At 52.7% G+C, this 27752-nt stretch overlaps 2 protein-coding genes across 2 annotated transcripts in view; both read right to left on the bottom strand.

The window, feature by feature from the left end:
- Positions 1-1094: 1094 nt before the first annotated feature.
- Positions 1095-7863, bottom strand: SLC29A3 (solute carrier family 29 member 3). The gene is made up of 5 exons (XM_058810680.1): positions 7615-7863; positions 5962-6044; positions 5103-5329; positions 4101-4263; positions 1095-3235 (listed from the first exon to the last, which is right to left on the bottom strand). The coding sequence occupies exons 1-5, from the start codon at positions 7861-7863 to the stop codon at positions 2563-2565; spliced, it is 1395 nt and encodes a 464-aa protein (XP_058666663.1). The 3' UTR covers positions 1095-2562.
- A 3839-nt stretch (positions 7864-11702) lies between these two features.
- UNC5B (unc-5 netrin receptor B) overlaps positions 11703-27752 on the bottom strand; it is a 60374-nt gene continuing 44324 nt past the window's right edge. Inside the window, exons 4-18 of the mRNA XM_058810629.1 lie at positions 26717-26860; positions 24545-24648; positions 23807-23987; positions 22717-22884; positions 21893-22057; positions 21199-21231; positions 20516-20710; positions 19620-20015; positions 18985-19072; positions 18734-18902; positions 17995-18228; positions 16650-16799; positions 15607-15771; positions 15320-15519; positions 11703-14248 (exon numbers count right to left, since the gene is read on the bottom strand). Coding sequence (XP_058666612.1) covers positions 14083-14248; positions 15320-15519; positions 15607-15771; positions 16650-16799; positions 17995-18228; positions 18734-18902; positions 18985-19072; positions 19620-20015; positions 20516-20710; positions 21199-21231; positions 21893-22057; positions 22717-22884; positions 23807-23987; positions 24545-24648; positions 26717-26860 — 2558 coding nt within the window. The 3' untranslated portion in view covers positions 11703-14082. The remainder of the gene's footprint in view (positions 14249-15319; positions 15520-15606; positions 15772-16649; positions 16800-17994; positions 18229-18733; positions 18903-18984; positions 19073-19619; positions 20016-20515; positions 20711-21198; positions 21232-21892; positions 22058-22716; positions 22885-23806; positions 23988-24544; positions 24649-26716; positions 26861-27752) is intronic.

The following is a 27752-nucleotide window of genomic DNA, read 5'->3' as shown; positions in this document are numbered from 1 at the left end:
TTGGAGGTTGCTTACCAACAGGCGCAGCTTTGATTGGTTCCATTGTGGATTGTTTTTAATTAATGACCAATCGTGGTCCAGCTGTGTCAGACTCTCTGGTCAGTCACAAGATTTTATTATTCGTTCCTTTCTAACCTTCTGATGAAATCCTTTCTTCTATTCTTTAGTATAGCTTTAGTATATAATTTTCTTTTAATATATCATAAAATAATAAATCAGCCTTTGAAACATGGAGTCAGATTCCCATCTCCTCCCTCATCCTGAGGAGCCTCAAACACCAGCACAGGTGTGGATCCCTGCAGTGTTCCTCCTGGCTAGAGCACCATTCCAAGCCTTGGAGCTGGGCTCCGTGGCTGCTTTTGTTGTCAAAGATGCATTTATCCCAATTTATCCCAGGATCAGGGGATAAGTTTGGGTTGGAATGGATGATCACTTAGCACCAAAGCCCTGCTGCCATGGGCAGGGACACAACTCAACCCAGCCAGGCACAAGGTGCAGCTGCACTTTTATTTTCTCCCAGATGCAGCCTCATTCCACCCTCCAGCACCATCTCCCTCCTCAAGGTCTCCTTACCTGGAGCTCCTTGGCACGGCCCACGCCGAGCAGGAATGTGGCTTCTCCCAGGCACTGCCATCGCTTCCCTGCTGCTCTCTGCAGCTCCCTGTAAATGATCCCTCTCCTCTTGCAGGGCATCACCCACAGCTCATGGCCCAGAGGCCTGGCAGCATCCACCTGCTCACCATGGCATTCCATGCCCAGACCTGCTTCTCACCCAGTTTGCATCTGCATTGACTTTCCTCCTCACTTATTAACCTTCCTCAGCTGCACGTCACCAAAACCAGAGGATAAATCCCCTTTTTGCTCACTCCCTCTGCCACAGGAATGCTCTCCAAGCAGTCATCTCAGGGCTCTCCCTTGTCAGGGATTTCCCTGAGTTCACAATCCAAGCTGGGAGAGAGGGATGGCCACAAGGAAAACTGCAAGCTGAAGCTGCATGCATCAGTGCACCTCCAAGAGAAACCATTCCAGACACCAGGAGCTGCACAGGGTCAGGAATTCTCTTTATTAGCAACAGTACCAGATAACTGAGCTCTCCCTGCAGAGGAATTTGGGCTGTAACAAGGAGAGGAGGAGCAGAGATGCAAAGCAGTAAAACACCAAGCCAAATCTCATCATTCCTTGGACTGGGGTGAAATGCACAGGGTGAAGACAGGCTCACCCAAGGCCACAAAGGGAATTTCTGGCTGGCAGCACCAGGCTGGGCTGGGCTTTTTGCCCAAGTGCTGCATAACTCCAGCAGCAGGGAGGGGATGGGAGCCCTGGCCCCAGGAGGGGCTCCCAGCACCCCAACCTCAGCTCTCGGGCAGTGACCAGCATGGACCCTGCTGCTCTGCCACATGCAGCAGCTCCAGCACGCCCTGGGCAGGCAGCAGGTGCTGAGAGAGCGCCCAGGAATGGAGCATCTGCTCCTGACCCAAGGAATCCATTTGCACAGCCAGCACCCCTGAGCATCACTGCACCGCCAAGCTCTGCCTTCACACCCTGGCTGATCCCTTCACCTCTCCCAGAGCATAAATCCAGCCCATCTGAGAAAATAAACACAGCAATCGGATTTAGTCCAGGCTGCGCTGGCATATGGGAGTTTAAATGGCTTTAAAAGCCAGTTGTCTTTGGCTGGGCCATATTTTTGGGTGTCACAGTAGCTCACCCCTCTGAGAACATCTGGAGGCCATATGGTGCCTGTCTACAGGAATTAGGCAGATTTCTGCTGTGAACCTCACACCAGGGCCTCTCTCCTACCTCCTCCTGGCTTTCACAGAGAGCACAGACTGAGGACACCCTAAAAACCTCAGGTTAGGCTCACTCAGCATTTCGCTTGCCTTGGGGTCACACCACAGTCACAGCAGGAACAGTGTTCCTCTCAGCTTGCCCAGGGAATAGTCCCCAGCACTAGTGGCACCATGCTAGGAAGTAGATGATCCCTCAGTTCAATTTTATATGGAAAAATTAAAGCAAGAAAAACTCCAAGTGGAGCATTTTCCCTTATATATACATACAAAAATTACTTTTGTGCAATGATTGTATGAAATCTGTGCAAAAATGTGCCCCAGTCCCTGGGGCAGCTGCTATTTGTTCCCTAAGCTGTGAGCAGGTGCTCCAGGGCTCAAATCCTTTTTAGTTCAACACCACCATGAGTGAGGGGTGAGCCCTCCCTGAGACCACCAACCCCTGAGGGGCTGAACAGTGCAGCACCAAGACCCAAGGTGGCCCCAGAAGCCCTGGGTTAAGTTTAAAACCACTGGCACACGGGTAAGGGAGGGTGTCCCTGAGCATCCTTGGCAGGATGAGGCTGTTTTGGTCCCTGCACCATTCAACTGGGAGTGACAGTGTCTGACAGAACCTTCCCAAGCACAGGAGATGCCCTTCCCAGAAGGGAAATATTCCCTCTGCATCCCCCCTGGATGCAGCTACCCCCTGCCCAGACAGGCAGGCAGCCTCCAAGCCCCAAATTCCCAACAGCAGCACCACAAGCTGAGGGTATCCCCCTCCCTGGCTGCCCCCCTACACGAGGTGCACCACGAACACAGCGCAGGCAGAGCCCAGAGCCAGCCCCAGCACCAGGTAGAAGGACATGAGCACCCCCGCTGCCTCGGCCAGCTCCTTGGGCACGATCTTGGGGCCGTAGACCATGACCAGAGTGCCCAGGTAGCCGTTGCTGAGCCCCAGCAGGGCTGTGAACAGCACGGGGTAGACGTCCCTGTCGAACAGCACGGTCCGGACGTGAGCCCGCGGCTGGTAGTTGCTGAGGATGAAGAGAGGGAGGAAGATGGTTCTGAGGAGGACCAGGGCAGGCAGCAGCTTGCTCTTGGGGCCTGGCACCTGGATCCAGGCAGTGACCTGCCTGCCACACCAGTCAGCAAAGTTGTACAGCAGGAAACAGGTGAGGGGTGTGAAGTACTTGGTGCTCCAGGGGCTGCCCGAGGCTTTGCTGACTGACTCGATGTTGGAGGAGAGGGAAGGGAAGATGATGATGGAGATGAAGAAGACGTAGAAGAGGCAGAAGCCGAGGAGGGCAGTCTTGTGCAGGATGGGGCGGAGTGGGGGGATGCCAACACTCCTTGTGAGGGAGGAGGAGGAGCTCCCGGTGCCTCCTGGCTCTGCCTGCTCCTCCACCGAGCCGTCAGGGGGCACAGTGACCAGCGAGGGGCTCTCCTTCTGGCTGCTCAGGTAATACCTGCAGAAAGAGACACAGGGGAGCATGGGGGAATGCAGCTGAGACTCGGAGAGAAGCTGGAGACACAGCTATGCCTGCTGCACCCAGCAACTCCACTGTCACATTTTCTGACAAATCCCTTTGCCAGGATTTCTTCTCCTGGGAAGATGAGGAGCCTCAGCTTCTGCTGTGTTCGCTGCTCTGGAACGTGGCCTGGAGATTGTTTATCCAAACATGTGAATTGCTGTTAACTAATGACCAACCACCATCAGCTGTGCCACACTGAGGATTCAGTCAGGAGTTTTTTATTATTCATTCTTGTTAAGCCTTCTGTCTGTATCTTTTTGTTTAGTATAGTATTCTTTAATATAAGTACATAAAATAATAAATCATCCTTCTGAGCACATGGGGTCAGATTTGTCATCTCATGCTGGGGAGCCTAGCAAACACCACACTCCACCACACCTTTAGCTCCCACCTCGCACAGAGAGGTGACCCCTGCACACCCAGCATCCCCTGTCCCCATCTCTCCGCGCCCTCAGTGTTCACAGAGGGGACCCCACTGCACGCAGGCCCTTGGGGGCTACAGGCACCAACCAGACCAGTGGCAGACAGGGTATGGGGACACTCCTGCCTGGCCGGCTCTGGGTGAGGGCTCTCTGCTGACTCCACACATTTTGGGAGAGGCAGCATTGGGGGCCCTGGGAAAGCTCGGCAGAAGCTCAGCCCTGGGCCGAGGCTCGGTTTCAGCCTGTGGTTTCGGTGAAAGGGGAAGCGCGGCCGGCGGCGGGGACAGGGCAGGGACAGCAGCAGCGCCAGTGTCCCGTGGATCCCCAGCCATGCCAGTGCAATCCCTCTGTGGGAGCCCTGGCAGGCTGGCACCCACCTGGAGTACTCCAGCCGGGGCAGCAGCAGGTACACCACGATGCAGAGCACGATGAAGATGTCGGCAGTGAGGAAATAGGCCAGGGCGCTGTCGGTGACGTCGGCCGCCGCTGCCAGGTCTATCACGGAGGCCACGGCGCTCACGGTGCCACCCATGGCCTGGCCTGCATGTGCCAACAGAGCGGGCACAGTGAGGGACACACAGCAACAGGGGCACCCCAGAAACTGCTCTTGTGACATGCACGGCTCCCCCGGGAGCACTGCCCCACAGCTAGGGCACAATCACGCTCCTCTCCATCTCCACAGCCCAGGTGCCATCCCGCACCCCTTCCAACACAGCACAGCACACACAGGCTCGGGGCTTGCAGCTCCCCAGTCCTGCAGAAACAGCCCAAACCCTTCCCAAAGCCTAAACCTGGCTTCCCACCAGCACACACAATCAGCCTCCCTTCTGCACTCCCCCAGATGGGATTCAAGGCACCAGAGGCAGGAATGCCATCTCAGGGATGTGGTGCTTTCCTTCTCGGAGATAAACTCATTAAAAACACTCCTGTCTTGGCCCCAGGAAAAATTTCACCATCCTGATTTTTCCCCCTGCTTCTCCTCTTGGTTTGTCAAGCATTCCACAGCACATTTATAATGTTATCAATGCTCCAGGGAGCTCATCACTCACAGCTCCCAAGCTGCCCCTCATCACTCATGGAAACGCTGATCAGAAAGGAGCAGACAAGGCAAAGCTGCTGGAAATGACAGGGCAGGGGGATGTCACCTCCTTCCCTCCTTTCTCCCTGCACCCAGCAACACTCCAGGGTCACTTTATGGCTGTTTACAGAAACCAAAGCTCATGTGACCGAGCAAGTTTCTCCTCCAGCAACTTCCCTTTATCATTAGGGCAAAGTTAAGCTTCTAAACCAAACCCCCACATGACAAAACCCCCAGAGAGAAAAACCACAGAGCCGAGCAGGGAAAGTCCAGGAGCACGATCCCAGTGGGATCAGCCAACCTGAGAGCAGGGCCTGCAGGTTCCTCATGGGGAAGCAGCTGCTGAGGCCGAAGATGCTGCTGGAGAAGACGGTGGAGGCACTGCTGACCACGGCCACGCAGCCCACGGTGAGGGTGAAGAAAGGCGTGGTCCAGGTGGAGGTGTCCACCTTGACCAGCACGGTGATCACCAGGAACACGGCCAGCATGACAAACAGGGACGACAGGATCCGCACGCTGGCAGCAACCCTGGGCACAAGGGAGGGAGTCACTGCTGTGCCTCAAACCACAGGTGAAGGGTAAACACGGGACAGGGGCAACTCCTGTGCTGGCAGAAGGGGAAAGAGGATAAAGAGAGGTGGGAGCAGCTGAGGGAGCTGGAATCAGGATGTCAGCCATGCAAAGCCACGCCTGCAAGCGTGCAGCAGTTTGATGGGGGATAAGGAAGGGTACAGATGAAAGCAGGAGGCTGTTTGAGGCTTAAGCCTCAACAAGGAGCAGCTGGTCCATTTCTCATCCCAGTTCAAGGGCTGGTAAGGGCAGGGCAAGGTGCTGCTCCTACCTCGATGAGCCTGGCTTTTGCCAACCCTGATGACAATAAAGGTATTTTTAAAAGGCAAAACCTTTTGTTTCCAAGCAATTAACCGAGGAATTCATTAGGAATTTATTTACTCAGGCCAACTGCAGGCACTTGTAAAGCAAAGTGCTTCTCCCACTTCACCTCAGCTGGCTGCAGCTCAAGGAGGGGAATTTCGGCTGCACAGGGAGGCTGAGCTCAGGGTGCCCTGTGGTTTCCCCCTGAGCTGGGAAGCTGGAAAGAAGACAGGAGCAAAGCCAGGGAGAAATGTGGCTTGGGTACTTGGAATCAGAGCAACACTTACTTGTTGACAAGCAAGAAGTTTCCAATCAGGCACAGCACTGAGGGTATGGTAGAGGCAATGGAGATGTAACTCTCAAAATAGTCCTGCCAGGAAAAAAAAACAAAACCCAAATAAAGTAAAGAACGTTGCAGGGGGAACAAAGACATGAATTTCAGATCTTGAATATGACACAACAGGGAGTTATGGTGTAGGTGTCCACCTTGCAGTGCTGCAAATTGCTCAGGGCAATGGGAATTCTGGGATTTGCCCTCCCATAGCCCTGGGCTGTTTCAGGACATCAGGGACACAAATACAGAAGGAAAAAAACAAACGGTGAAAGAAGGAGCTGCCATGGTGCTGTGCACCATCAAAGTGTGGCTGCTCCCTCTCCTCTCCCCTCGAGGGGCTCAATCCCCTTTTTTTGCTGCAGGAATCTCAGCCAGCAGGCAGGATGATGCACACAAACAGGAGGATGACCTACATGTCCACCCCTATCACAGCAGGTTCTCATTTTCTGCACTTATCCAGCTCCAGAGATGAGGTCTCATCACATCCAACCAGGAGAAGGCACTTGGCAGGTTTTCTCTGCACAGCTCATTATTTTTTACAGCTTGGCATAATTTTTAATCAGTTTACAAGCACGTTCATCTCCTCTTCCCTATCAGGAGCTTCACTGGAAGCAACAGAAAATCTAATAATCACTCCTAGAGGGTCCAGATAGGCAGAGACTTAAATCTCTGTGCTTGTGGCATCAGCTCAGCCAAGCAGGAGGCTCAAAGCTCTGCGGCCACACGATGAATCAGGAGGGAAAAGACAAAGCAAAACACAAAGCTGGCTGCTAAAACTGCAGCTTGTTTAGCCACCTACTTAAAGCAAACCTCCAAACCATCCTGGGGATACTGAGCAAACTTGCTTAAAAAGTTAATTTGCTTCTGCTTCTGGGCAGGAAAAGTGACTTTCTAATGCTTTGCACCAGGCAGAAGTGTGCTCACAGTACATCCCAGAGAACTATTCATTCATTCCCACAAATGGGCTCACACCAGCAGTGAGGAGAGAACTGGGCAAGTGCTTCAGAGCCCCTGCACCACATTTCTAATGCAGCAGCACAATGGTGGGTGGCAAATGTAATCCATGCCTGGACCAGCTCAGGTTCCACACTCCTCTCTCCTGCTTGCTGGGTTTTAATCCATGTGCAATGGCAACTCTTCTCCCTCCTTGGGTTTTTCCACCCTTCAGAGATATGCCTTCATTGTTGGCATCACAGGACATACCCACTTCTTCTCCCTTTCAGCTGAGCCCTTCAAATAAACCCCAAAGCAAACCTGACATCTTCCTCCCACATAGAGCTCTGATGGGGGAAGAGCGTCATCATGGAAGTGTTTAACCCCACATAAACTCCAAACACACTGCCACCATGCCTCAAAAGCCCCAAACCAGAAAAGAGCATCACTTTACTTCAACCCACTCCAAATACAGGTAAAAGGCATGACCACAAGATGACTTGAAGCATCTTCCCTGTGGCTATTTGTGAATAAATACCAAATAAACTTTTCCCTCTGGGGCAGGGGAGACCCTAGAGGATGTTCACTAACCTTACGGGGAAACAGAGGAGGAAAACGAGCCTGTTAGGAAGGAGGGCAGGTGATTTTTTTCTGCCTCCAAAGCAGCACTCACCCGCAGGTCCGAGGCAGCCTGCCCCGCCGGGCCGGGCTCATCCGAGCAGTTCTGCAGCTTGTACCTCCAGTAGTGCTTGGCCGTGATGAAGAAATTCCAGGGCAGGAGGGAGCCGAGGCCCAGGAGGAAGAATATCAGGTAGGCGCCGTGCCAGCGGTCCCTGGGCTTCTGCAGGCTGTACCCGCTCCGCACGGCGTCCTCCAGCAGGGGCTCCTGGTCCGGGGCAGGGCTGCTGCCTGCCGGGAACATCGTGCTGGGAAACACAACGGGGACACGGTCACACCAGGCGTGCTGGGAAACACAACGGGGACACGGCCACGCCGGGGCTGGGACCACGGCCACGCCGGGGCTGGGACCACGGCCACGCCGGGGCTGGGACCACGGCCACGCCGGGGCTGGGACCACGGCCACGCCGGGGCTGGGACCACGGCCACGCCGGGGCTGGGACCACGGCCACGCCGGGGCTGCGACCACGGCCACGCCGGGGCTGCGACCACGGCCACGCCGGGGCTGCGACCACGGCCACGCCGGGGCTGCGACCACGGCCACGCCGGGGCTCCTCCACCATCCCAGGCTGCTCCAAGCCCTGTCCAACACATCCTTGGGCACTCCCAGGGATCCAGGGGCAGCCACGGCTGCTCTGGGCATTCCCTGCCAGGGCCTCGACAGGCAAACACTGGAGGAGCGAGCCACGGATGGGAAGCCACGGGGAAATAGACTCAGCACACACCACCCGTAATTCCACCCATAATTAATAATTAACCTGTCCACCCTTGGACTTGCAGGAGTAAGAAACCTCGCTCAGCTCATGCCACGCTCCAAAAAACACCCAACACACTGCCGAACCCGCAGCGCCGCCGGGCTCTGCAGAGCAAGGCGCAAACTCGTAGTAACGCGGCCGGGCTTTCGGAAAGCACTTGCAAACCGCTCGTAAACTACTCCAGCACCAGCCCAGCTCGACGTCAGCCGGCCGTGACAAATGACTCACAGAGACACACGGCATCATCACCAGGCGCAGGAAAAACACCTGAAAACGCCGCAGGAGCCGGCCCGGGGCACCGGCACCCTCAGAGCCTCCCACCCCGGGGCAGCGGCACCCTCAGAGCCACCGCGGGCCAGGCACAGCGCGGGGGAGGCGGAAATGCCGGAAACCGAGGATTTTGCGGACAAATCGGGAATTTCGGCAGCGGGGAGCGCCGCTCCATCCCTCCCTCCCCGCAGCCTCCCGCTCTACCCACGCGGCCCCGCTCCGGTCGGCCCCGATACCACAACACTTACGGGGGTCCCGCCCGGCCCGGCCGCCTCCGCCGCCTCAGGGCGCTGGCCCGCCCCGCCCCGCCTTTGAAGGGAAGGCCACGCCCACAGCCACAGAGACACGCCCCCACTATGATTGGCCACGCCCCTATAGGGCTTGGTCACGCCCCGCATGAAAAAGGCGGGAGGCACTGGCTGGCCACGCCCCCTCCGGGCTGACCGCGCCCCTCGGCCACGCCCCCTCAGTCCCAATTACCTGCAATAAAATGGTTATAAAAATAGCAATATAATTAGAGTGCTAATAATTTGGACAATTAGAATTTCAGACAATACGAGACAATAAGAACAAAGAGTTACAGACAGTCCAGGTACCTTTTCTGGGCAAAATAAGCCTGAAAAAGGCCCCACGTTAACAGAGGATTAACCCTTAAAAGCAGCAGCCTGTTGCATATTCATACACCTCATCCATGATGCATAAATTCCATTCAAACCCAGGATTCTGTCTGGGCAGTGTCAGCTTCTTCCTCTGAATCCTGACTGAGTCTTCAGGGCTGAGCGAGGCGGGAAGAACTCGATAATGGAGCAATAAATTCTTTTTCTCTGAAAGATTTGGGTGTCCTGTGGCTGCTATCTTAGTGGGACCACCTCATTCCTCTCTTTTTAAAAAAAGTATCTCACATAGCATAGTTTCTATTTTAACATTATGTTACAAATGAAAACTGTATTTAACACACTACTTAAGAAAATGAATACAGCATAACTTCCTAACATAACACATATAATATTAATTTGAATATTTGTGAAAAGTAAATAATAAAATACGCATTTTTCACAGGGCCCGAGTTCAATGTGCCACTGCAGGGATTTGGGGGGGTTGGAGTGGAAGGGGAGTCAGCAAACTGGGAGTTTCAACAGGAGAAGGAAAGGGGGAATTGGGCCGAGTTGGACCAACCTGGTGTGATGTCCCAAGGCAGGGACAGGTGGAACAGGGCTGTCTGTAACACCCTGTACATGGAAAACCACTCTGGCAGGGCTGGGCAATTTCCTGTGGCTAGTTACGATCGCTGTGCTGGCAGGGCCACAGTTTCATGCCCATTTTTCCTCCCTGCTTGCAGAACTCCTGCCCAGAGCACGGACAGTAATGCCATCTCCTGGTGGCAGTGAGGTGAGCTGGGCGGCCCAGCAGGGACAGGGGGCTCCTGGAGCGTCCCTGCAAACCCTCCTGGCCTCCTTCCCTCGCTGGGACTTCATCAAGATAAACATTCTCTCACCCCCAGCCAGCGTGCATGGTCAGTGTGCACATCTTTGGTGTTTGTTTTGATGCGTGGAACTACTTAAAACACAGACATTAGCTCAAATAATGTATTACTTTTAGTACAAAAATAAAAATGTTCATTATGCCATTGATATGAAACATGCAATATGTGAACTGTAGGCATGTCATGGACTAATTTTTCTCTGTTGCAACCTCAAGGTTTTAAGTTTAGACCAGGCATGTCACCTCAGAATCTGGGCAAAAGCCTTGGAGTAGTGAAATCTTAATCATACCCAAAATCTCATCTTTACTTTTCTCCTTCAAACCCTTCTGACTTTGTTTCTGGGACTTCATCAAGATAAACATTCTCTCACCCCCAGCCAGCGTGCATGGTCAGTGTGCACATCTTTGATGTTTGTTTTAATGCGTGGAACTACTTAAAACACAGACATTAGCTCAAATAATGTATTACTTTTAGTACAAAAATAAAAATGTTCATTATGCCATTGATATGAAATATGCAATATGTGAACTGTAGGCATGTCATGGACTAATTTTTCTCTGTTGCAACCTCAATGTTTTAAGTTTAGACCAGGCATGTCACCTCAGAATCTGGGCAAAAGCCTTGGAGTAGTGAAATCTTAATCATACCCAAAATCTCATCTTTACTTTTCTCCTTCAAACCCTTCTGACTTTGTTTCTGGGATTTTATCAAGACAAAAGTTCTCTCACCCCCAGCCAGTGTGGATGGTTAGTTTGCACATCTTTGCTGTTTGTTTTACTGCATGGAACTACTTAGAACATAGACATTAGCTTAAATAATGTATTACTTTTAGTGCAAAAATAAAAATGTTCATTATGCCATTGATATGAAACATGCAATATGTGAACTGTAGGCATGTCATGGACTAATTTCTATTTGTTGCAATGTCAAACAGGGAATGTTTTGACCAGATATGTCACTGTCACTGTCATATTTTCTGGAAAAATCCCTTCGCCAGGATTCTTCTCCTGGGAAGCTGAGAAGCCTCAGAGAAAAATGAAAACAACAATTATCTCATTTGCTTCTCCTGTGTTTTGCTGCTTTGGAATGTGGCTGGAGATTGTTTATCTACAGGTGAGTGTTTCATTGGTTTCATGTGAATTGTTTTGACTTAATGACCAACTGGGGCCAAGCTGCGTCAGACTCTGGAAAGAGTCATGAGATTCATGACTTCTTTTAGCCTTCTGTCTGTATCCTTTCTGTATTTTTTAATATAATATAGTATCATAAAATAATAAATTAGCCTTCTAAGAACATGGAGTCAGATGCATCATTCCTTCCTTCACCTGGAAGCCCCACAAATACAAGAGAGGGATCCCCAATCCCTGCAGAGGCCAAACCCAGCAGGGATGGTGAGTGATGAACAGCAGAGTGACAAGCAGATTAAGCAGATGGTTTCCTTTTTTTTTTGTTTTTATTTTTTTTTTATTATTAGACTAGGAAATATAATTTATTGCATAAAAATTAATTTGTTACAATAGGAATGCTAAACTTTATTTACAGTTCTTTAGTTTACAGAACAAACAGACGAGGGTTTAGAGGAGACGCCACCGGGCCCATCCCCTGGACATATAAATATGGAAAACACATTTTTGGGGCAAGAGATGGACACTGCCAGACCATGGGAATGCCTTGGCTGGAGGAGCCCCTGGGAGGTGTGGAGGAGCTGGCACCCATGGAGATGGAGATGGAGATGGAGATGGAGATGGAGATGGAGATGGAGATGGAGATGGAGATGGAGGCAAACCCTGCATCCCCCTGCCCTGCTCCTGCTGCTGGTCAGAGAAACGGGGAGCAGCTCCCCAAAGATGCACTTCAGCCAAGCCAGGGCGTGCTGCCTGCCCAAAGGAAGGGGATCAGAGACGGAGAGGGATGGAGAGAGGCACCCACGGGCAGGACGGACAGACAGACACACACATCCCAGCACGGTGATCCGCGGAGCAGAGAATGGGAGCCAGAGAGATTCCCCGGTGACCTGAGGGAGCTTCTCATCCCTCAGGGAGCCCCGTGGAGCTGAGGAAGGAGCCCTGGAGACCACGGGCAGCTGGATTGATCCACTGAGTGTTTACTGCTCTCCAAATCTGCTTTTCCTTCCTTAGCTCAGAGGGTCTCAGAATTGGTCAAATGCAACCCAAAGGATGGATAAACCCCTTCTCATGTGGCACAGGAGCTCTCCCAGCAGCAGTTTTCCCACCCAGCACAAGGGGAAAAGATCCCTTCTCTCCCACAGCCTTGAAACCCAGCAAGAAGTGAACCCCAGGGACCCTGAGACAAGCAGGGAGCAGCTCAATGGTTTCCAGCAGGGCCTCGGGAGCTGCCCACAGGAAAGCTGTCCTGTCCCAGCTAATACTTCCACTGTCATGCTGTCATGCTCCTAATACTTCCACTGATGGAGAACCCACAGCCTGGCAGTGTGACCTAGTCTAATCCTGAGCTTACCACCCCCTTCCTATCTTTATTTATTTTTTTTTAACAGACAAATTTCTAAGATACAGCACTCAGTGAGCAACTATTTCTACCTGCAGGCAACCTAAATGTTTTACCTTCATCAAGACACCGTATCTGAGTGAGGAACCTCGTTCCTGCCCACCACTGGCTTACTTTCCACTCACCCCACAGCTTCCCCATTGTTATAAAAAACCTGTTCCAGGGAAAGACAGGAGCTGCAGTGAGGGATGGAAACCTGAGCGCTCCTCATGTGAAAATGCTCAGCCTGGTTGGCAGCTTGGGAATACCAGAGCATCCCTCCCTGAATCCGTGCTGGAATACTGCATCAAAATCCAGGCAGGAGCGCAGGGACCTGAAGTGGAGGCAGTTTAAGTGTCCACATCCCAGCCTGCCAGCCCCTGCTCTCCCCTGACCCCTCCACACCCATTTATCACCTCCCTCTGAGCCCCAGCCCAGGTTTGGGGTGCCCACTGCAAAACCCTGCTGGGTTTACATCTCCCCGTTTAGCCTCGAGTCCGGAGGTTGGTGCAGGACTGAAATCTTTGGTTTGTACTGAACCTGTGTAAATGAAGGCGTAGCCATCCTAAAAAGCTCCCCCAAACCATGCCAGGGAAGAATTCATTAAAAATACCCAGATCTGGATGCACTCTGCCCACCCTGAACCCTAAACCCAGGGCAGCATCCTCCTTGCAGGTGGAGTGGGACCTGTCATTCCCACTGGAAAAGGGAGTTTGCAAGGACAAAAGCCTTGGGAAGGGTCTGAGCCGGCCCTGAAGCACAGGGGTGGGGAGGCACTTCAACCTCTGGACTCCCTGGGGGTCCCAGGACATGTAAACATGTTTTCCTCAAAGTGGATCACACGCTTTTCCCTACAAAAGTGTGTCCATTGAAATCTCTCTCTCTGCCACCCCGACCACAGCGACGCTCTTGCTCTCACACACCAAAAAAAAAAAAAAGAGATTTATAAATCTTTTTTTTTTCTTTTTTCTATATTTTTTTTTAAAAAGGACACATCCAAAGATCTGGATAATAAATTATTTGCGTTTCCTAAGAAACTCTTTTTTTTTTTCCTTTTTTTTTCTTTCCTATTTGCCTCGTTAAGCTGCCTGAAGCCTTTGACAGAAGTTAAGCCTGGATTGTATTCATCTCTTCCACGCAGAAATGCTATTAAAGGAGGAGGAGGAGGAGGAAGGGAACCCAAAAAGAAGAAGGAAAAGGAAAGCCCCCATCCCATTGACTCGAGAAGCCCTAATTCCTCCCCGTGCCACGAGGAGGAGGAGGAGGAGGAGGAATGCTGTGTAACACTTGGATTGCTTGTAAACGCTGAGGACGGGTCTCTAAGGCTGACAGTGGTGCAGGAGAGGTGCCCTCCCCGCTCAGGACGGATGTGCCTCCCCCTGCCACGGGGGGAGGACCCTTCCCCAGCCCCTGCTTCATCCTCCTGGCCCCCCAGGCATGGGGAGCAGCATCAGCAGTCCCCCTCCGTGGCCATGACCACCAGCATCTCGCTCTTGCCCATCTCCTCTAAGGCACTGGCCAGGGTGTTGAGGTCGCCGTCGTCCTGGTGCTCGGCTTCCCACAAGTCCAGGAGCACGCCCGTGGGGCTGGCTTTGGTGGCAAAGTAGTTCAGATACCTGAAAGGGAGAAGCAGGAGAGGGTTGGGCTGCTGGGGTGCCCTTTTGGAGGTGGCAGGAGGGAGGATGCTGGATTGTCACAGATGTTTTATGAAAAATCCTTTCCTTAGGATTTTTCCTCCTGAGAAGCTGAGAGGCCTCAGGAACAAAATGTAAACAATGGTTATCTGCTGCTGTGGAATGCAACAGGTGCATCTGTGATTAGTTATATAGTTGTTTCTAATTAATAGCCAATCACAGTCCACCTGTCTCAGACTCTCCAGCTTTTGTTATACATTCCATTCTTCACCTTTCTGTTCAAGCCTTCAGATGAAATCCTTTCTTCTATTCTTTTAGTATAATTTTAATATAATATATATCATAAAATAATAAATCGAGCCTTCTAAGACATAGAGTCAGATTCTCATCTCTTCCCTCTTCCTGAGACCCCTGCGAACACCACCACAGTGAACCTGTTTGGAACATGAACTTGGATGGAAACGCTGCAACGTGAATGCCAAAGCCCTGGAGAGACTGTCTGCAGGTTTTAGACAGAGCTGGCATTCATGCAAAAGCAATGTAAGCTTTGCTTTGGTGAAATGACCCTTTCTCCCTTAGATCCTGGGGTGAAACCAGGTGGGAACGGCACAGCCATTTTCCCAGAGAAACAAGGGCCATTCAAAGTGACAGGAGATGCAGGACTGTGGCACAGATGGATGCCAGAATTGTTTAGCTTGGAAGGGACCTTCAAGATCATCTAGTTCCAACCTTTCCAAGGTGCTCCAAGCCCTGTCCAACCTGGATTTGAACACTTGCAGGCATGGGGCAGCCACAGCTTCTCTGGGCACCCTGTGCCAGGGCCTCACCATCCTCAGGGGAACAATTCCTTCCCAATATCTCATCTAAACCTCACCTCTTTTAAAATTTAAAATCATGTGACAAGGATAGAGATGGATATAACTATGCAGAGCTACGTTCCCATTTATGGATGGACCTATACAGCAGGACACAACCCCTCTGGATGTCTGCAGCTGGCAGGGAGCACAGAGTGAAGCCTCCCAGCTGGGGCAAGCAAAGCCTGGGGACACCCACCGGTCCATGGAGAGCTTCTGGGCGAGAAGTCTCCAGTCGTTGCCCCTGGAGTTGGGAGCATCCAGGCTGTTGCAGATCTTCTGCCGGATGGAGAGGGGGATTTTGAAGGCGTAGGGTCCCACCTGGGTGGTGGAGGTGGAGGTGGAGGTGGCGGTGGCACCGCTGTGGTGGGAGCGGAGGGTGTCAGAGGAGCTGCCGTGCTGGAAGAGGAAGGACAGGGTGAGATGTTGCTGAAATGTCCCAGTATGTCCCCTGGTGCCTCCTCCCCTCCCCTCCCCTCTGCTCACCTCTCCCAGCGTGACGTGGAGCTGGAAGATCTGCCCCTCCCCTTCCACCTGCCGGACGCAGATCTTGCAGGTGAGCTCGGTGGAGGCCTGGCTGTACCTCTCCAGGGTGAAGGTGCAGTGCAGGGCTCGCTGGCTGCCGCTCCAGATGTGGTAGAAGGGGATTTCCTGTGGGCCAACAAAGCACGGGCTCAGCCGGGGCTCCAGCAGCTCCCGCCTCCTCCAGCCACCCCGTGAGGGGTGAGGTGGGACAGCAGGACCTTGTGGGAATCCATAACATCAGAGGGTTTTGGGAAAGCTGCAGAAGCAGGCCTCAGAGACAGCAGAACAGTGATTGGAGCTCAGCAGCAGCCATGAGATAGGTCAGCAGAAAATGATATAAGAAGTAGAAAAGTAAGGACAAAGTAAGGTCCGTGTATTAAGGTGTCTAGAATAGCCAATATTCTTGTCTAGAATAACTCCCTAAGCTGCAGAAGAGTATATCTAGCTATATCTACTTTTCTAGTATATCTAAAGACATTAGAAAGTTCTGAGCATAATAATGGAGCCCTGTGCATTGTGTTTGAAGGCTCACAAGCAGGTATTGTATTTGAAATAAGCAAACATTGTTTAACCAAAGGTACATGAGTTTATGGTGATTGGATAGAACTACTGTCAATATAGAATACTATACGGATATAAATACTGTCAGTGTGCTTTTGCTTTGTGTGATTGGTCTAAAAACTTTTAAAGTGAGTTGTAACATTAAGTTCTTGGTCTGCTGCTGGGGATGTGAGCTGGTGGCATCTTCCCATTGTCATAACCACGTAATGAGGCTGATGCTGGAAAATCAAACAGCTCAAGGCATATTCCTAGCAGTTTTTTATTTGTACAGAGACCCCAGCCAGCGACAGACCTCACAGAGAGCATCCCACCAAAAAGAGCAGGAAACCAGTCCCCTTTTTCCTCTAATCCTTTGGGGGACAACTCAGCCCCAGAGCCCCGTGGTACCTGGCTGAGATGGAGCTCCCAGTGTGGCAGCCCAGCTGCCCCAGGCCAGCCCTCACCTGGTACTTGGCCAGCAGCTTGCTCCTCCACAGCGCGTGCGGGATGTCGTGGATGGAGAGGCGCAGGTTGTGGTAGCTGTCCTTGAAGGGCAGGGGCTTGGGCTCCTCCAGCAGGTACCCTCCCAGGGTCCTCTCCAGCTCCAGCACCTCCTGTGGGCACCACGACAGGCAGGCTGAGAGCCAGCAGAAGGGCAGGGGCTGCTCCTCTGCCCAGCTCCATGCCCAAAGCCAGGATGGATGGGGGAGAGGAGCTGCCAAGAAGAGACAGCATGGAGAACAGCTTTTGCCACCCCAAAAGAACTTGCCACCTCATCTCATACACCAGCCCCACCTAAAACTTGAATTTCCTAATGTGAGCATCCATAAATGACTCCTTGGAGAAGACAAGGCTCAGGCACTCCTGACCTGACTCCTGCCACTCTATCTGCTTTTAACACCATTCCTTCATCACACCAGCAGCCTTTAGGAGAAAAGGGCAAGCCAGGAGGCAGAGCCCTGCCTGCATCCACACCTAGAGGCACCACATCAATCCCAACAGGATGCACTGGACAAGTCACAGGGAACCAAACAGCCCCAGCACTGGTGGGTCCAGGCAGCCAAAGCATCCAAACTCCAGCTTCCCGTGATGCACTCAATGTTATCTATGCCACAAAACCTGTTGCAGACATCTTTTATAAAAAATCCCTCCTTAGGATTTTTCCTCCTGAGAAGCTCAGAGGCCTCAGGAACAAAATGTAAACAATGGTTATCTGCTGCTGTGGAATGCAACAGGTGCATCTGGGATTGGCTCATGTGGTTGTTTCTAATTAATGGCCAATCACAGTCAGCTGGCTCAGACTCTCTGTCCAAGACACAAGCCTTTATCATTCTTTCTTTTTCTCTTCTTAGCTAGCCTTCTGATGAAATCCTTTCTTCTATTCTTTTAATATAATTTTAATGTAATATATATAATAAAATAAAAAATCAAGCTTTCTGAAACATGGAGTCAGATCCTCGTCTCTTCCCTCATCTAAGAACCCCTGTGAACACGGTCACAAAAACCCTTCCAGGGCAGGGAGAGCCATGGATCCCTGCAGGATCTATAAAAACCTGGCCATCAGCAGCCAAACCTCTCGTGTAATGCCTGCAGGAGGGGTCCCAGCAGAGGAGCTACACAACACCCTCCCTGTTTCCTTCAGAGAGGACAAGGAAGGACAGGCAAAACAGTAAACACCTCATTATTTCACTGTGGTCACTTTGCAGGCAGTTGCATCAGGTTGGCTGCTCCCCAGGGCCAGGCCACCCTGAGAGGCACCAGGCAGCATCCTGCTGCCAGCACAAACAGCTTTGGGAAGGGGATATTTACCTTCAGAGCATCTGGCGTGTCCTCCAAGCAGTAGACCTTGAGGCTGTACTCCAGGGAGGTGCAGACAGTGGGAGCAAAGATGGCCAGCTGCAGCCTCTTGATGGCTGACCTGGAGTAGGACTCCCCCACAAAGACATAGGTGCCAAGCTGGTCCAACAAAATGTGGCAGGACTTGGCTTCCAGCTGGCAGTAGCAGGGAGTGTTGAGGGTCTCCTCATCCAGGGTCACAACTTCCTACAGAGATGTTGCAGACAACTTTTATGAAAAATCTTTTTCTTAAGATTTTTCCTCCTGAGAAGCTGGGAGGCCTCAGGAACAAAATGTAAACAGTGGTTATCTGCTGCTGTGGAACTGGAATGCAACAAGTAGATCTTTGATTAGCCCATGTTAGATATTTGTAATTAATGGCCAATCACAGTCAGCTGGCTCAAACAGAGAGTCCGAGACAGAGCCTTTGTTATCATTCTTTCTTTTTCTATTCTTAGCCAGCCTTCTGATTGAATCCTTTCTTCTATTCTTTTAGTATAGTTTTAATGTAATATATATCATAAATAATAAATCAGCCTTCTGAAACATGGAGTCAGATCCAGTCTCTTCCCTCATCCTCGGACCCCTGTGAACACGGTCACACAGAGACACCAAGATTGACGGATGTTGAGGGATGTCAGCTCATCATCCAAGGGGCTGTGCCTGCCCTCCAAGGTCTCTGCTGGCTGCAGAGCCTGGGTTGCCCCCTTACCTCCCAGTTTCCCTGGTGGGACTGTGTTTTCAGCTGGTAGATCCAATCCGAGGAGGCGACATCGGCGCAGTGGGGAATGGTCAGGACCACGGGGCGGCACAGGAGCAGCCCCGTGGGCCCACAGCTCACTGCAGGGCTCAGCACGGTCTGTGTGCCCTCAGAGGGCAGCCTGGGGAGGGACAGGGACACCGTTAGACAGGGAACTCCGTGGTGGCCAGCGAGGAGGGTGGGTGGCCAGCGGGGTGACTTACAGCGCGGTCTCAGCCTTGTTGAGCACCAGGTACATCTCGTAGAACTTCCCCTGGGGGATGGCCCCGTGGGGCACCAGCAGGCTCACCCCTGCAATGGCACACACGGGGCTCAGTCACGGGCAGTGAGGGACAAACCATCCTCCACCCCAGCCAGAGAGCACAAGGAGAGCAGGGAGCCAGGGCAGCACGGAGAGGAACACCTCCAGGTCACAGAAACATGGAATGCTTTGGGTTGGAAAGGACCTTAAAGATCATCCAGCACCCTGGCCTTGGGCAGGGACACCTTCCACTACACCAGGTTGCTCCAAGCCTTGTCCATCTTGGCCTTTCACACTTCTGGGGATCCAGGGGCACAGCTTCTCTGGGCTGTCCCATGCTTGCAGGGATGAGCCAGGCCAAAGCTTTTCCTTCACTAGGAAGGAAAATCTTAATCTTTGGGGGTTTTTGCAAGGTGCTGGCCCTGGATCAATGGCAGGGAAAGACCAAGGCAAGCCCAAGGAGGCTGTAACCTCCAGTCTGAGATGCCTGGCTTGGGAATGGCTTTCTGCCTTCCTTCCCTGAGCCACAGCAAAGGGTTGCTCACACAGGGACAAGATGATGGTCCAGCAGCCACACAATCCCAGCCAGCAGCTTACCTGTGCCTGGCACGGTGAGCCTTCCTCCCAGGTAGCCAAATGTGCCACTGGCACTGTAGCCATGCTCCCGGGGCAGGCTGAGGAGGTGCTGGGAGCCCAGGCCTTTGCTCCTCACGTTGGCAAAGTGGCCGTCCCTGGCCATGTCCCCAGGGTAGGTGCCGGTGGCAGGGACCCCCCCCAGCAGGTCTGTGCCATCGTGCAGCCCCGGCGAGGAGGAGGAGGCGGTGGAGGAGTTGTAGACCTTGATCTTGAGGCTGGGCAGGGGGTCCAGCAGGGGGGAGTTGGTCATGGGGATCTTGTCAGAGGAGTCCTGCAGGGCGTACATGGGGCCGCGGTACACGCCCGCGCTGGCCGTCAGGTCCGGCTGCATGGACGGGTGCAGCAGCTGGGGGTTGTCTGCAGGGACACCAAACACAGGTGGGGGATGAAGACAGAGGTGGAAATAAGGGTGTGGAGAAGTACTGCTTGAGTAGGAGACATCCCAGAATCATTTGGGTTGGATGGGACCTTCAAAACCATCTTATTCCAAACCCCTGCCATGGAACACCAGACCAAGCTGGTACAGCAGCTGGGGGTTGTCTGCAGGGGCACCAAACACAGGATGAAGACAGAGGTGGAAATAAGGGCACGGAGAAGTACTGCTTGAGTAGGAGACATCCCAGAATGGTTTGGGTTGGGTAGAACCTTCTCATCTCATTCCAAACCCCTCTGCCATGGGGCACCCGACCAAGCTGCCCTGATTCCCACCATCAACACCTGACCACTTCCACTTCGGCCTTCAAAAGTCAGTATATTCCCTTGGGAAAACAGGACTGGGAGCCCAGTGAGGATCCACCCTCTCCTGTGACTTTGTTTCTGCTGGCCCTAAGGCTGGTGAGGACCTCCATGGCTCTTACCATGCCGGGATGTCTTGAAGTTGACGGGGTGGAAGCCCCCGGTCAGCGCGGCCGAGGAGTCGGTGATGTCCGTGTCGAAATCCCGGCGTCTCCTCCGGTACACCACCACCCCCACGGCCATGAGGATCACGATGAAGACAAAAATGGCCACCACCAGCCCGGCGTACAGGGCCACATCGCCCGTGGCCTCCAGCACTGAGGGGGATTAAAGACATGGAGGTGAAAAAAGGGGCAGCAGGAAAGCGCGTCAAGACCCGCCATCGCTCCCCAGTCCCACCACTGACTCAGGCATGGGTGGAAGGATGCTCCCTGGGCCTGCTGGAAAGGCTGGCAAGAGGATAGAAAGTGTTTTCTAAGAGTGGGAAGTCAAGAGCAATGCCAGAGAATGAGATGGAGGTGAAGCCCTCAGATCTTTGGAGGACACCTGGCCACAGCTCATGGAAACTTCACCTGAGCACCAAGGGTCTCAGAAACGTTGGGTTTATGAAGGTTCATGAAGCTGTGAGAAACCCTCACATCCTAACAGGACAACCCACAGGAGTTTTAGAGTGGGCTTTAGCTGTTCCATCTTCCCACCCTTTCCTCTCCCAGCTGCCAGGGAATCCCTACCATGAATTCAACAGAACAAAACCACAGGAACAAACAAACAAACAAAAAAGAATGGCCATGAAATGAGCACTTACGGTGGCTTTTGGGCTCGTTTAGAATTCTTTTATCTGTTAGGAAAAACAAAGTTAGAAAAGAAAAAGGTGAAGGTGATGATGGGGATGAGATGAAACAGAAAGTGAGAGGTAAGCCAGCCCAGGGTGGGGGGTGTGGGAAATCAACATCATTCCCTGGGGCATTCCAAAACCCAGGTAAAAGCATGGTGACAAGGACATCCCCGTGCCCAGGCAGTAAAGGGGACAGTGGTGTCACACAGCAGCAGGTGGCAGCATTGGCTGCCTGCAGCATGCCCACTCACAGGTAGCAGCGTCATTATCATTATAGATTTATTTCTCAAAAAAACACCTCCAGAACTCCCAGCAGTGAGCCAGGGGAGGTGTTTTCATGGTGTGGCTGAGAAACCCCTCCTGTTGCCCTGCCTACCCACAACCAGCTTTATTCCAGCAGAGACCGCAAACCTACAGTGGCGGGACAGGGGCCTCAATGCCAGCAGCACATTCAGATCCCCCAAAATCCCCAATATCTCTTCCTCCAGGTAAGAAATAACTCTAGAAGGGGCAAAATATGCCCCTTAAAACTCAGGTGGCAGCAGCTACTCCATCAGCTTGGAGGCACAGCCAACCAAGCGTGGCCAATGTCAGAGCCCCACAGGCAGAGTGGCATCCCCTGTGGCACGTCCCCATGCCCGTGGGCACCCTCCTGGGTACTCACTGTGCAGGCAGAGGCCGTCAGTGCAGTTCTTGGAGTCCAGCAGCACCCCGCTGCAGTCCTTGCCGCCGTTGCGGGGCACGGGGGCCGCACACTCGCGGCTGCGCCAGTGGGTGCACTCGGTGCTGCACGCCGACCACTTGCTCCACTCTGTCCAGGCACCATCCACTGTGGGCACAGACACAGCAGGGTCAGAAAAACCTTCCCCCTTTGGGGAGTGCTATCCCAGTGCTCCTCAAAACCAGCTTGTTCCAAGCCCCTGCCATTGGCAGGGACACCTTCTACCATCTCAGGCTGCTCCAAGCCCCATTGAACCACTGACCACTTGCTCCACTCCGTCCACGTGCTGTCCACTTCAGGGTCAGCAAAACCTTCCCACTTTGGGGAGTGCTCCTAAAGAGCAGCTTGTTCCAACCCCCTGCCCTGGCAGGGACACCTTCCACTATCCCAGGGTGCTCCAAGCCCCATTCAACCTGGCCTTGGGCACTCCCAAGGATCCAGAGGCAGCCACAGCTTCTCTGGGCAATCTGTGCCAGGGCCTCCCCACCCTCACAGGGAAGAATTTCTTCCCAATATCCCATCTAATCCTGCCCCTATGAAGCCATTCTGAATCCTATCTGTGTGAAGCCTTTCTCTGTTGTGCTGCCACTCCAGGCCCCTGTAAATAAACTCCCTCCATGTTTCTTGTAGGTTCCCTTGAGGTACTGGAAGGCTGCAATTAGGTCACCTCAGATCCTTCTCTGGTCCAGGCTGAACAATGCCAACAATCCCAACCACAGCCTGGGGCACAGGCAGCGTGGGCATGGCCTTTCCTGAGCCCTGCTCACCTGGGCAGAGGGTGGTGCAGGTGATTTTCTGGAAGGGCTGCCCATCGCAGAAGGAGCCGCCGTTGAGGGGCGCGGGGTTGGTGCAGGTCCGCGTGCGCTTCTGCCAGCCCCGGCCACAGCGGTTGTTGCACGGAGACCACTCGGACCAGGTGGACCAGCCACCATTCACTGCAGAGGAGAGGGGCAGAGTCAGCTCTGGAGCCCAATCCATCAGCTAAGCCTCAGGCTGGAGCTAAGCCTTGAGTTCTTGTACCTTCAGTGACCCCCTGTTACAGCTCAGCCTCGTGAACAGCAAACCACAAAGTTCCCTCTTGTGTCACCACCCTGTGCCCGAGATGCTCAAGACTGCTTTGGTCCTTTTTCCACTTGGCAAATATTTTTTGTGTCTGGCCCTGAGGAGATCTTTGATTTCATAGCAAAGTTCAGCCAAGTACAGCTTTCCAGCTGCTTTGAGAGTCAGAGCAATCCATCTGGATACAACCACCATCCACCCTCCCACCTGTTGCAGACAACTTTTATGAAAAATCCTTTCCTTAGGATTTTTCCTCCTGAGAAGCTGACAGGAGTCAAGAACAAAATGTAAACAATGGTCATCTGCTGTTGTGGAATGCAACAGGTAGATCTTTGACTGGCCCATGTTAGATGTTTGTAATTAATGGCCAATCACAGCCCAGCTGGCTCGGACAGAGAGCTGAGCCACAAACCTTTGTTATCATTCCTTCCTATTCTATTCTTAGCTAGCCTTCTGATGGAATCCTTTCTTCTATTCTTTTGGTGCAGTTTTAATGTAATATAGATCATAAAATACTAAATCAGCCTTCTGAAACATGGAGTCAGATCCTCGTCTCTTCCCTCATCCTCAGACCCCTGTGAACACGGTCACACCTACCCAGTTGAGAATGCTCGGAAACACCTCCACCCCTCCACCTCAAACCTCTCCTTACTGCCTTGGAAGCCATTGGAGGCTCCTGTTTTGCAGATATTGGTTATCACCATGCACTAATTCCCTCCTAGCACTCCCAGAAGTGCCCATAGTCCCCCCTGGCTTGGAGGCACAGCCAGCACCAGCGGTCCCCTTGCGGGCCGGTACCGTAGACGATGACAGCGGCCGTGGTGCTGCGGCGCTTGGCCACGATGTTCTTGGCCATGCAGGTGTAGTTGGCAGTGTCCAGCAGCCGGGCCTGCTTGATGATCAGGTTGTGATCAATGGTGATCAGGAAATTGGTGTCCTGGCTGGGATCTATGACGTCCTCGTTCCTCAGCCACTCCACCTGGCATGAAAGGAAGGGATGGGGATTAAGCCATGACCAAGATCAAAGATGTCCTCAGCACTTTAACCACTGAGTGGACAATCTTGCCTCTGACTAGGTTTATTTCTCCTGAAAACTGGGCCAAACCAGGCCTGACTGGGGCATGTTACTGGTGTTTTGGCCAAGGATGAGACACTGTGGCTCCCTTCAACACACAGCTCCCAGCAGCTGATGGAGCTGTGGGCAAGGAAAGCTCCACTACCAAGGCAGGAAAACCCATTTGGACTGATTTTCCCAGCCCTCCACTCCCACTGGTGACTGCTCCCATCAAGACAACGCCCTGGGTGCCTCCTTGTCAAATCTTCCCTCTGAGGCACCTCAGGAAGCGTGGGAGAGGGTGCTGCCCAAAATAAACCATTTTGCTGAATGAGAGCTGACAGGAGATCATCTGGGATGGGATGGGATGGGATGGGATGGGATGGGATGGGATGGGATGGGATGGGATGGGATAGGATGGGGTGGGATGGATGGGGTGGGGTGGGGTGGGATGGGACACCCCACCTTCAGGAGCCACTCACCTCAGCCTGTGGGACCCCCTCAGGCGGGCGGCACTGCAGCAGCACCTCATGCTCCAGTGGCACCTCCTTGCCCAGAGGCTCCTGATCAAAGTTCTTCCGTAGGTCTGGGAGGGGAAGGAGAAGCCAGGGGTTATCAGCCTGCAGCAGGAACAGGGCAGCGTCCAAACTTTGGTGAGCACCTCAGCACCAAGCACCCTCAGGTCAGGAAGTCCCTCTGGCAGAGACAGCCAGGGCAAAATGTGCCCTGGAAGGAAGGAGCTGAAGGACTGTGTTTTCTGGGATGGATTTGGGGCAGCACATGGTGGATGATACATTTCATTTCCTCCTTCATGTGCATGCAAGCTTGTACCCTATCCTGTCTTTTCCTTTTGGGGCTAAATTCAGCTTATCCACTGTTTCTTCATCCCTCCCAGCAGAGCCCCTCAGGATGTGGGGGACACAGCAGTGTCCTGCTCCAGAGCCTGGGAAGGAGCAGGAGCATCACTAGATGGTGCTGCAGTCCTCTGCTACAGCTCCCAACCTCTCTCTCCATGTGTGAACCCTCTGCTCCGAAAAACACCACGGAAGTGTTCAAGGCCAGGCTCGAGGGGGTTTGGAGCAAGCTGGTCTAGAGGAGGGTGTCCCTCCCCATGGCATGGGGCTGGAATGAGGTCAGTTTTAAGCTCCCTTCCAACCCAAAACTGTCCGTGATTCTATGGTTCTCTGAGTCCGTGGTTTTCCCAGCATAACCCTTCAGCAGCACAGCTGATCCATCACTCTGTTTTGGGTAACATGTTGGATTATAACCCCTCTAATAGCCAAATCCATTTGGGACCGGGCAAGCCTGGCTGTCCCCTGTAGCTCTGCCATCTCACCTGCTAATTGAGCAAATTCAGGCGTGCCCAGCCTGACTAACTGGCCTTTGATCAGGCTGACACCCCCAGGAGCAGCTCAGGGCAGTGACATGTGACAGCAGGGACTGGGAGGACACGGAGGCGATGAGCATGCAAGGTCCCATCCATTGGGTCATTAAAGATAATAAACGTTGGGTTATTAAGGATAATAAAACCCTGGGAAGCGCTGAGCACGCTGCTGGGCACTGCAGTGTTAACTCTGCTAGTGCCACCACCCTGGCCAGTGGGCATGGTGACTCTCACAAAGGTACAGCTGAGGTGGGGACAAAAAATCAGGGTCAGCCAGCAGGGATGGGTCATCCCAAACTCATCAGAAAGCGGAGAAGGGCGTTTGGACCTGGTAAATGTGCCACTGCCTCGCAGGTGGGGATGGTGACTCCGAGAAACAAAGCTACAGATGGGGTGGGGAGAGAAAACCAGGGTCATCCAGCAGGGATGGGTCTTCCTAAACTCATCAGAAAGTGGAGGACATTTGCAGATGGGAGTGATGCCTTGTAAGGCTGGCCTAGAACAGAGACTAGATGGAGTTAAAGAATAAAGCAGGGATTTATCAGGAGGCCTCAGTATATCTACCTTGGGCAGCACAAGAGCCCAGCCAGGGCTGAAGCCAAGATAAACCAAAATGGCCACAAAATGCACGGGGGTCACTTTTATCAGTTCTGCTCTATTTGCATATTGGAGTTAATTGTCCAATTACATCTTTAGCCTATGAAGTCCCATTCTTCTTGTTTTTCTCTCTTCAACCCACATTGTTTGTGCTCTTGGGCCTGAGATTTGGATCATTTGTCCTTGGTGCCCAGCTAGAGCAGCAATTGTTTTGTCTCCCTGCTCTGTGCAGAGACCTCACCACCCCCTCATGAGAAGCCCAGAATTACACACTGGGGCAGCCCAGGATGTGAGGAACATGGAAGCCCAGCCCTGAGGCCTGGGGCAGCACTTACAGGCGATGCGGACGTAGGCCCGGCGGCTCCTGGTGGTGCCGGCCGAGCTCCAGGCCACGCACTGGCACCAGTGTCCACCCCCTCATGAGAAGCCCAGAATTACACACTGGGGCAGCCCAGGATGTGAGGAACATGGAATCCCAGCCCTGAGGCCTGGGGCAGCACTTACAGGCGATGCGGACGTAGGCCCGGCGGCTCTTGGTGGTGCCGGCCGAGCTCCAGGCCACGCACTGGCACCAGTGTCCACCCCCTCATGAGAAGCCCAGAATTACACACTAAAGCAGCCCAGGATGTGAGGAACACGGAATCCCAGCCCTGAGGCCTGGGGCGGCACTTACAGGCGATGCGGACATAGGCCCGGCGGCTCTTGGTGGTGCCGGCCGAGCTCCAGGCCACGCACTGGCACCAGTAATCCTCCAGGCCAAAGAGCTCCTCCACCTGCTGCCGGGACACCTCGATCTGCACCTCCCGCACCAGCAGCCCTGCAGGGGGACAGAGACACGGCATCCAGGAGCGGGGAAACTGAGGCAGCACCCCACAGTAATCCCTCCATTCTTAAAGATAATAGTCACTTGTAGTTGCTCTAATAAATCTCTTCCCAAAAGAGCCATTGGAGGATTGGGCAGATAAAAAATTTGTGATTGCCCCATTGTTTCCCAAAGGGGCTTACAAAAATAAGCCTTTTCAGATTTGCCAGTGGCTCCTTGTACCATAATATAATCCTTTCCTCTCGGGAGTTTGCCGTTTATTGCAGCCCTGAGATATGTGAAAAGGCTCTGTTTCGGCCCGTGTGTTCAAAGAATGAGTTGGAGTTCTTCAGTTTTCAGTCTCAGAGTTGTTTGTTGCATCTTATCTATAAAAATTTTTCTCCTGTCCAGCCGAGGTCCATTCAGCAGGACAGACAGAGGCACTCTGCCTGCCCCCCGGGTGGTGTTATCTATTTATACTACAAACTATGTATAACATGTTTACAATTACTTCCAATACCTATCACGTATGTTAGATTTCTATTCTAAACCAATCCCAAAGTGCCAACATCACAGCAGAAGATGGAGGTAGAGAAGAAGAAGAAGAAAGGCTGGACATGCCCAAGTCCCTCCATCTTGTCCCCAAAACCCCTATTTTAAAAATCCCAAAATCTACCTTTTCACCTAGTGATAACCTTATTATTACACTATTTAAAGTTCTGTGGCTTTCAGGTTGGTAATTTGCTCCACGGGTCACAATCAAACCCACAGGTGTTCTGGGCTGTGTGCCAAGGTCTCTGAGCCCCCCGACAGGGGTCCCAGCAACTCTGGACACCCAGAGGGATGTGCTGAGTTCCAACACTTTCCTATGGGCACCAGGGTTTTATTCAATACTGAGTATGTTGAC

Source organism: Ammospiza caudacuta, chromosome 9, assembly GCF_027887145.1.
Source record: "Ammospiza caudacuta isolate bAmmCau1 chromosome 9, bAmmCau1.pri, whole genome shotgun sequence".
Lineage (NCBI taxonomy): Eukaryota > Metazoa > Chordata > Aves > Passeriformes > Passerellidae > Ammospiza > Ammospiza caudacuta.
This window is presented reverse-complemented; position numbering and strand designations above follow the sequence as displayed.

Coding starts and splice junctions, on each gene's coding strand:
- SLC29A3 (XM_058810680.1), bottom strand. CDS start 7,863: ATGTTCCCGGCAGGCAGCAGCCCTGCCCCGGACCAGGAGCCCCTGCTG. Junction 6,045..7,614: donor AGGCTGCCTCGGACCTGCGG/GTGAGTGCTGCT, acceptor TTTTCCTGGCAG/GACTATTTTGAGAGTTACAT. Junction 4,264..5,102: donor CCTGCAGGCCCTGCTCTCAG/GTTGGCTGATCC, acceptor TGGCACATGCAG/GCCAGGCCATGGGTGGCACC.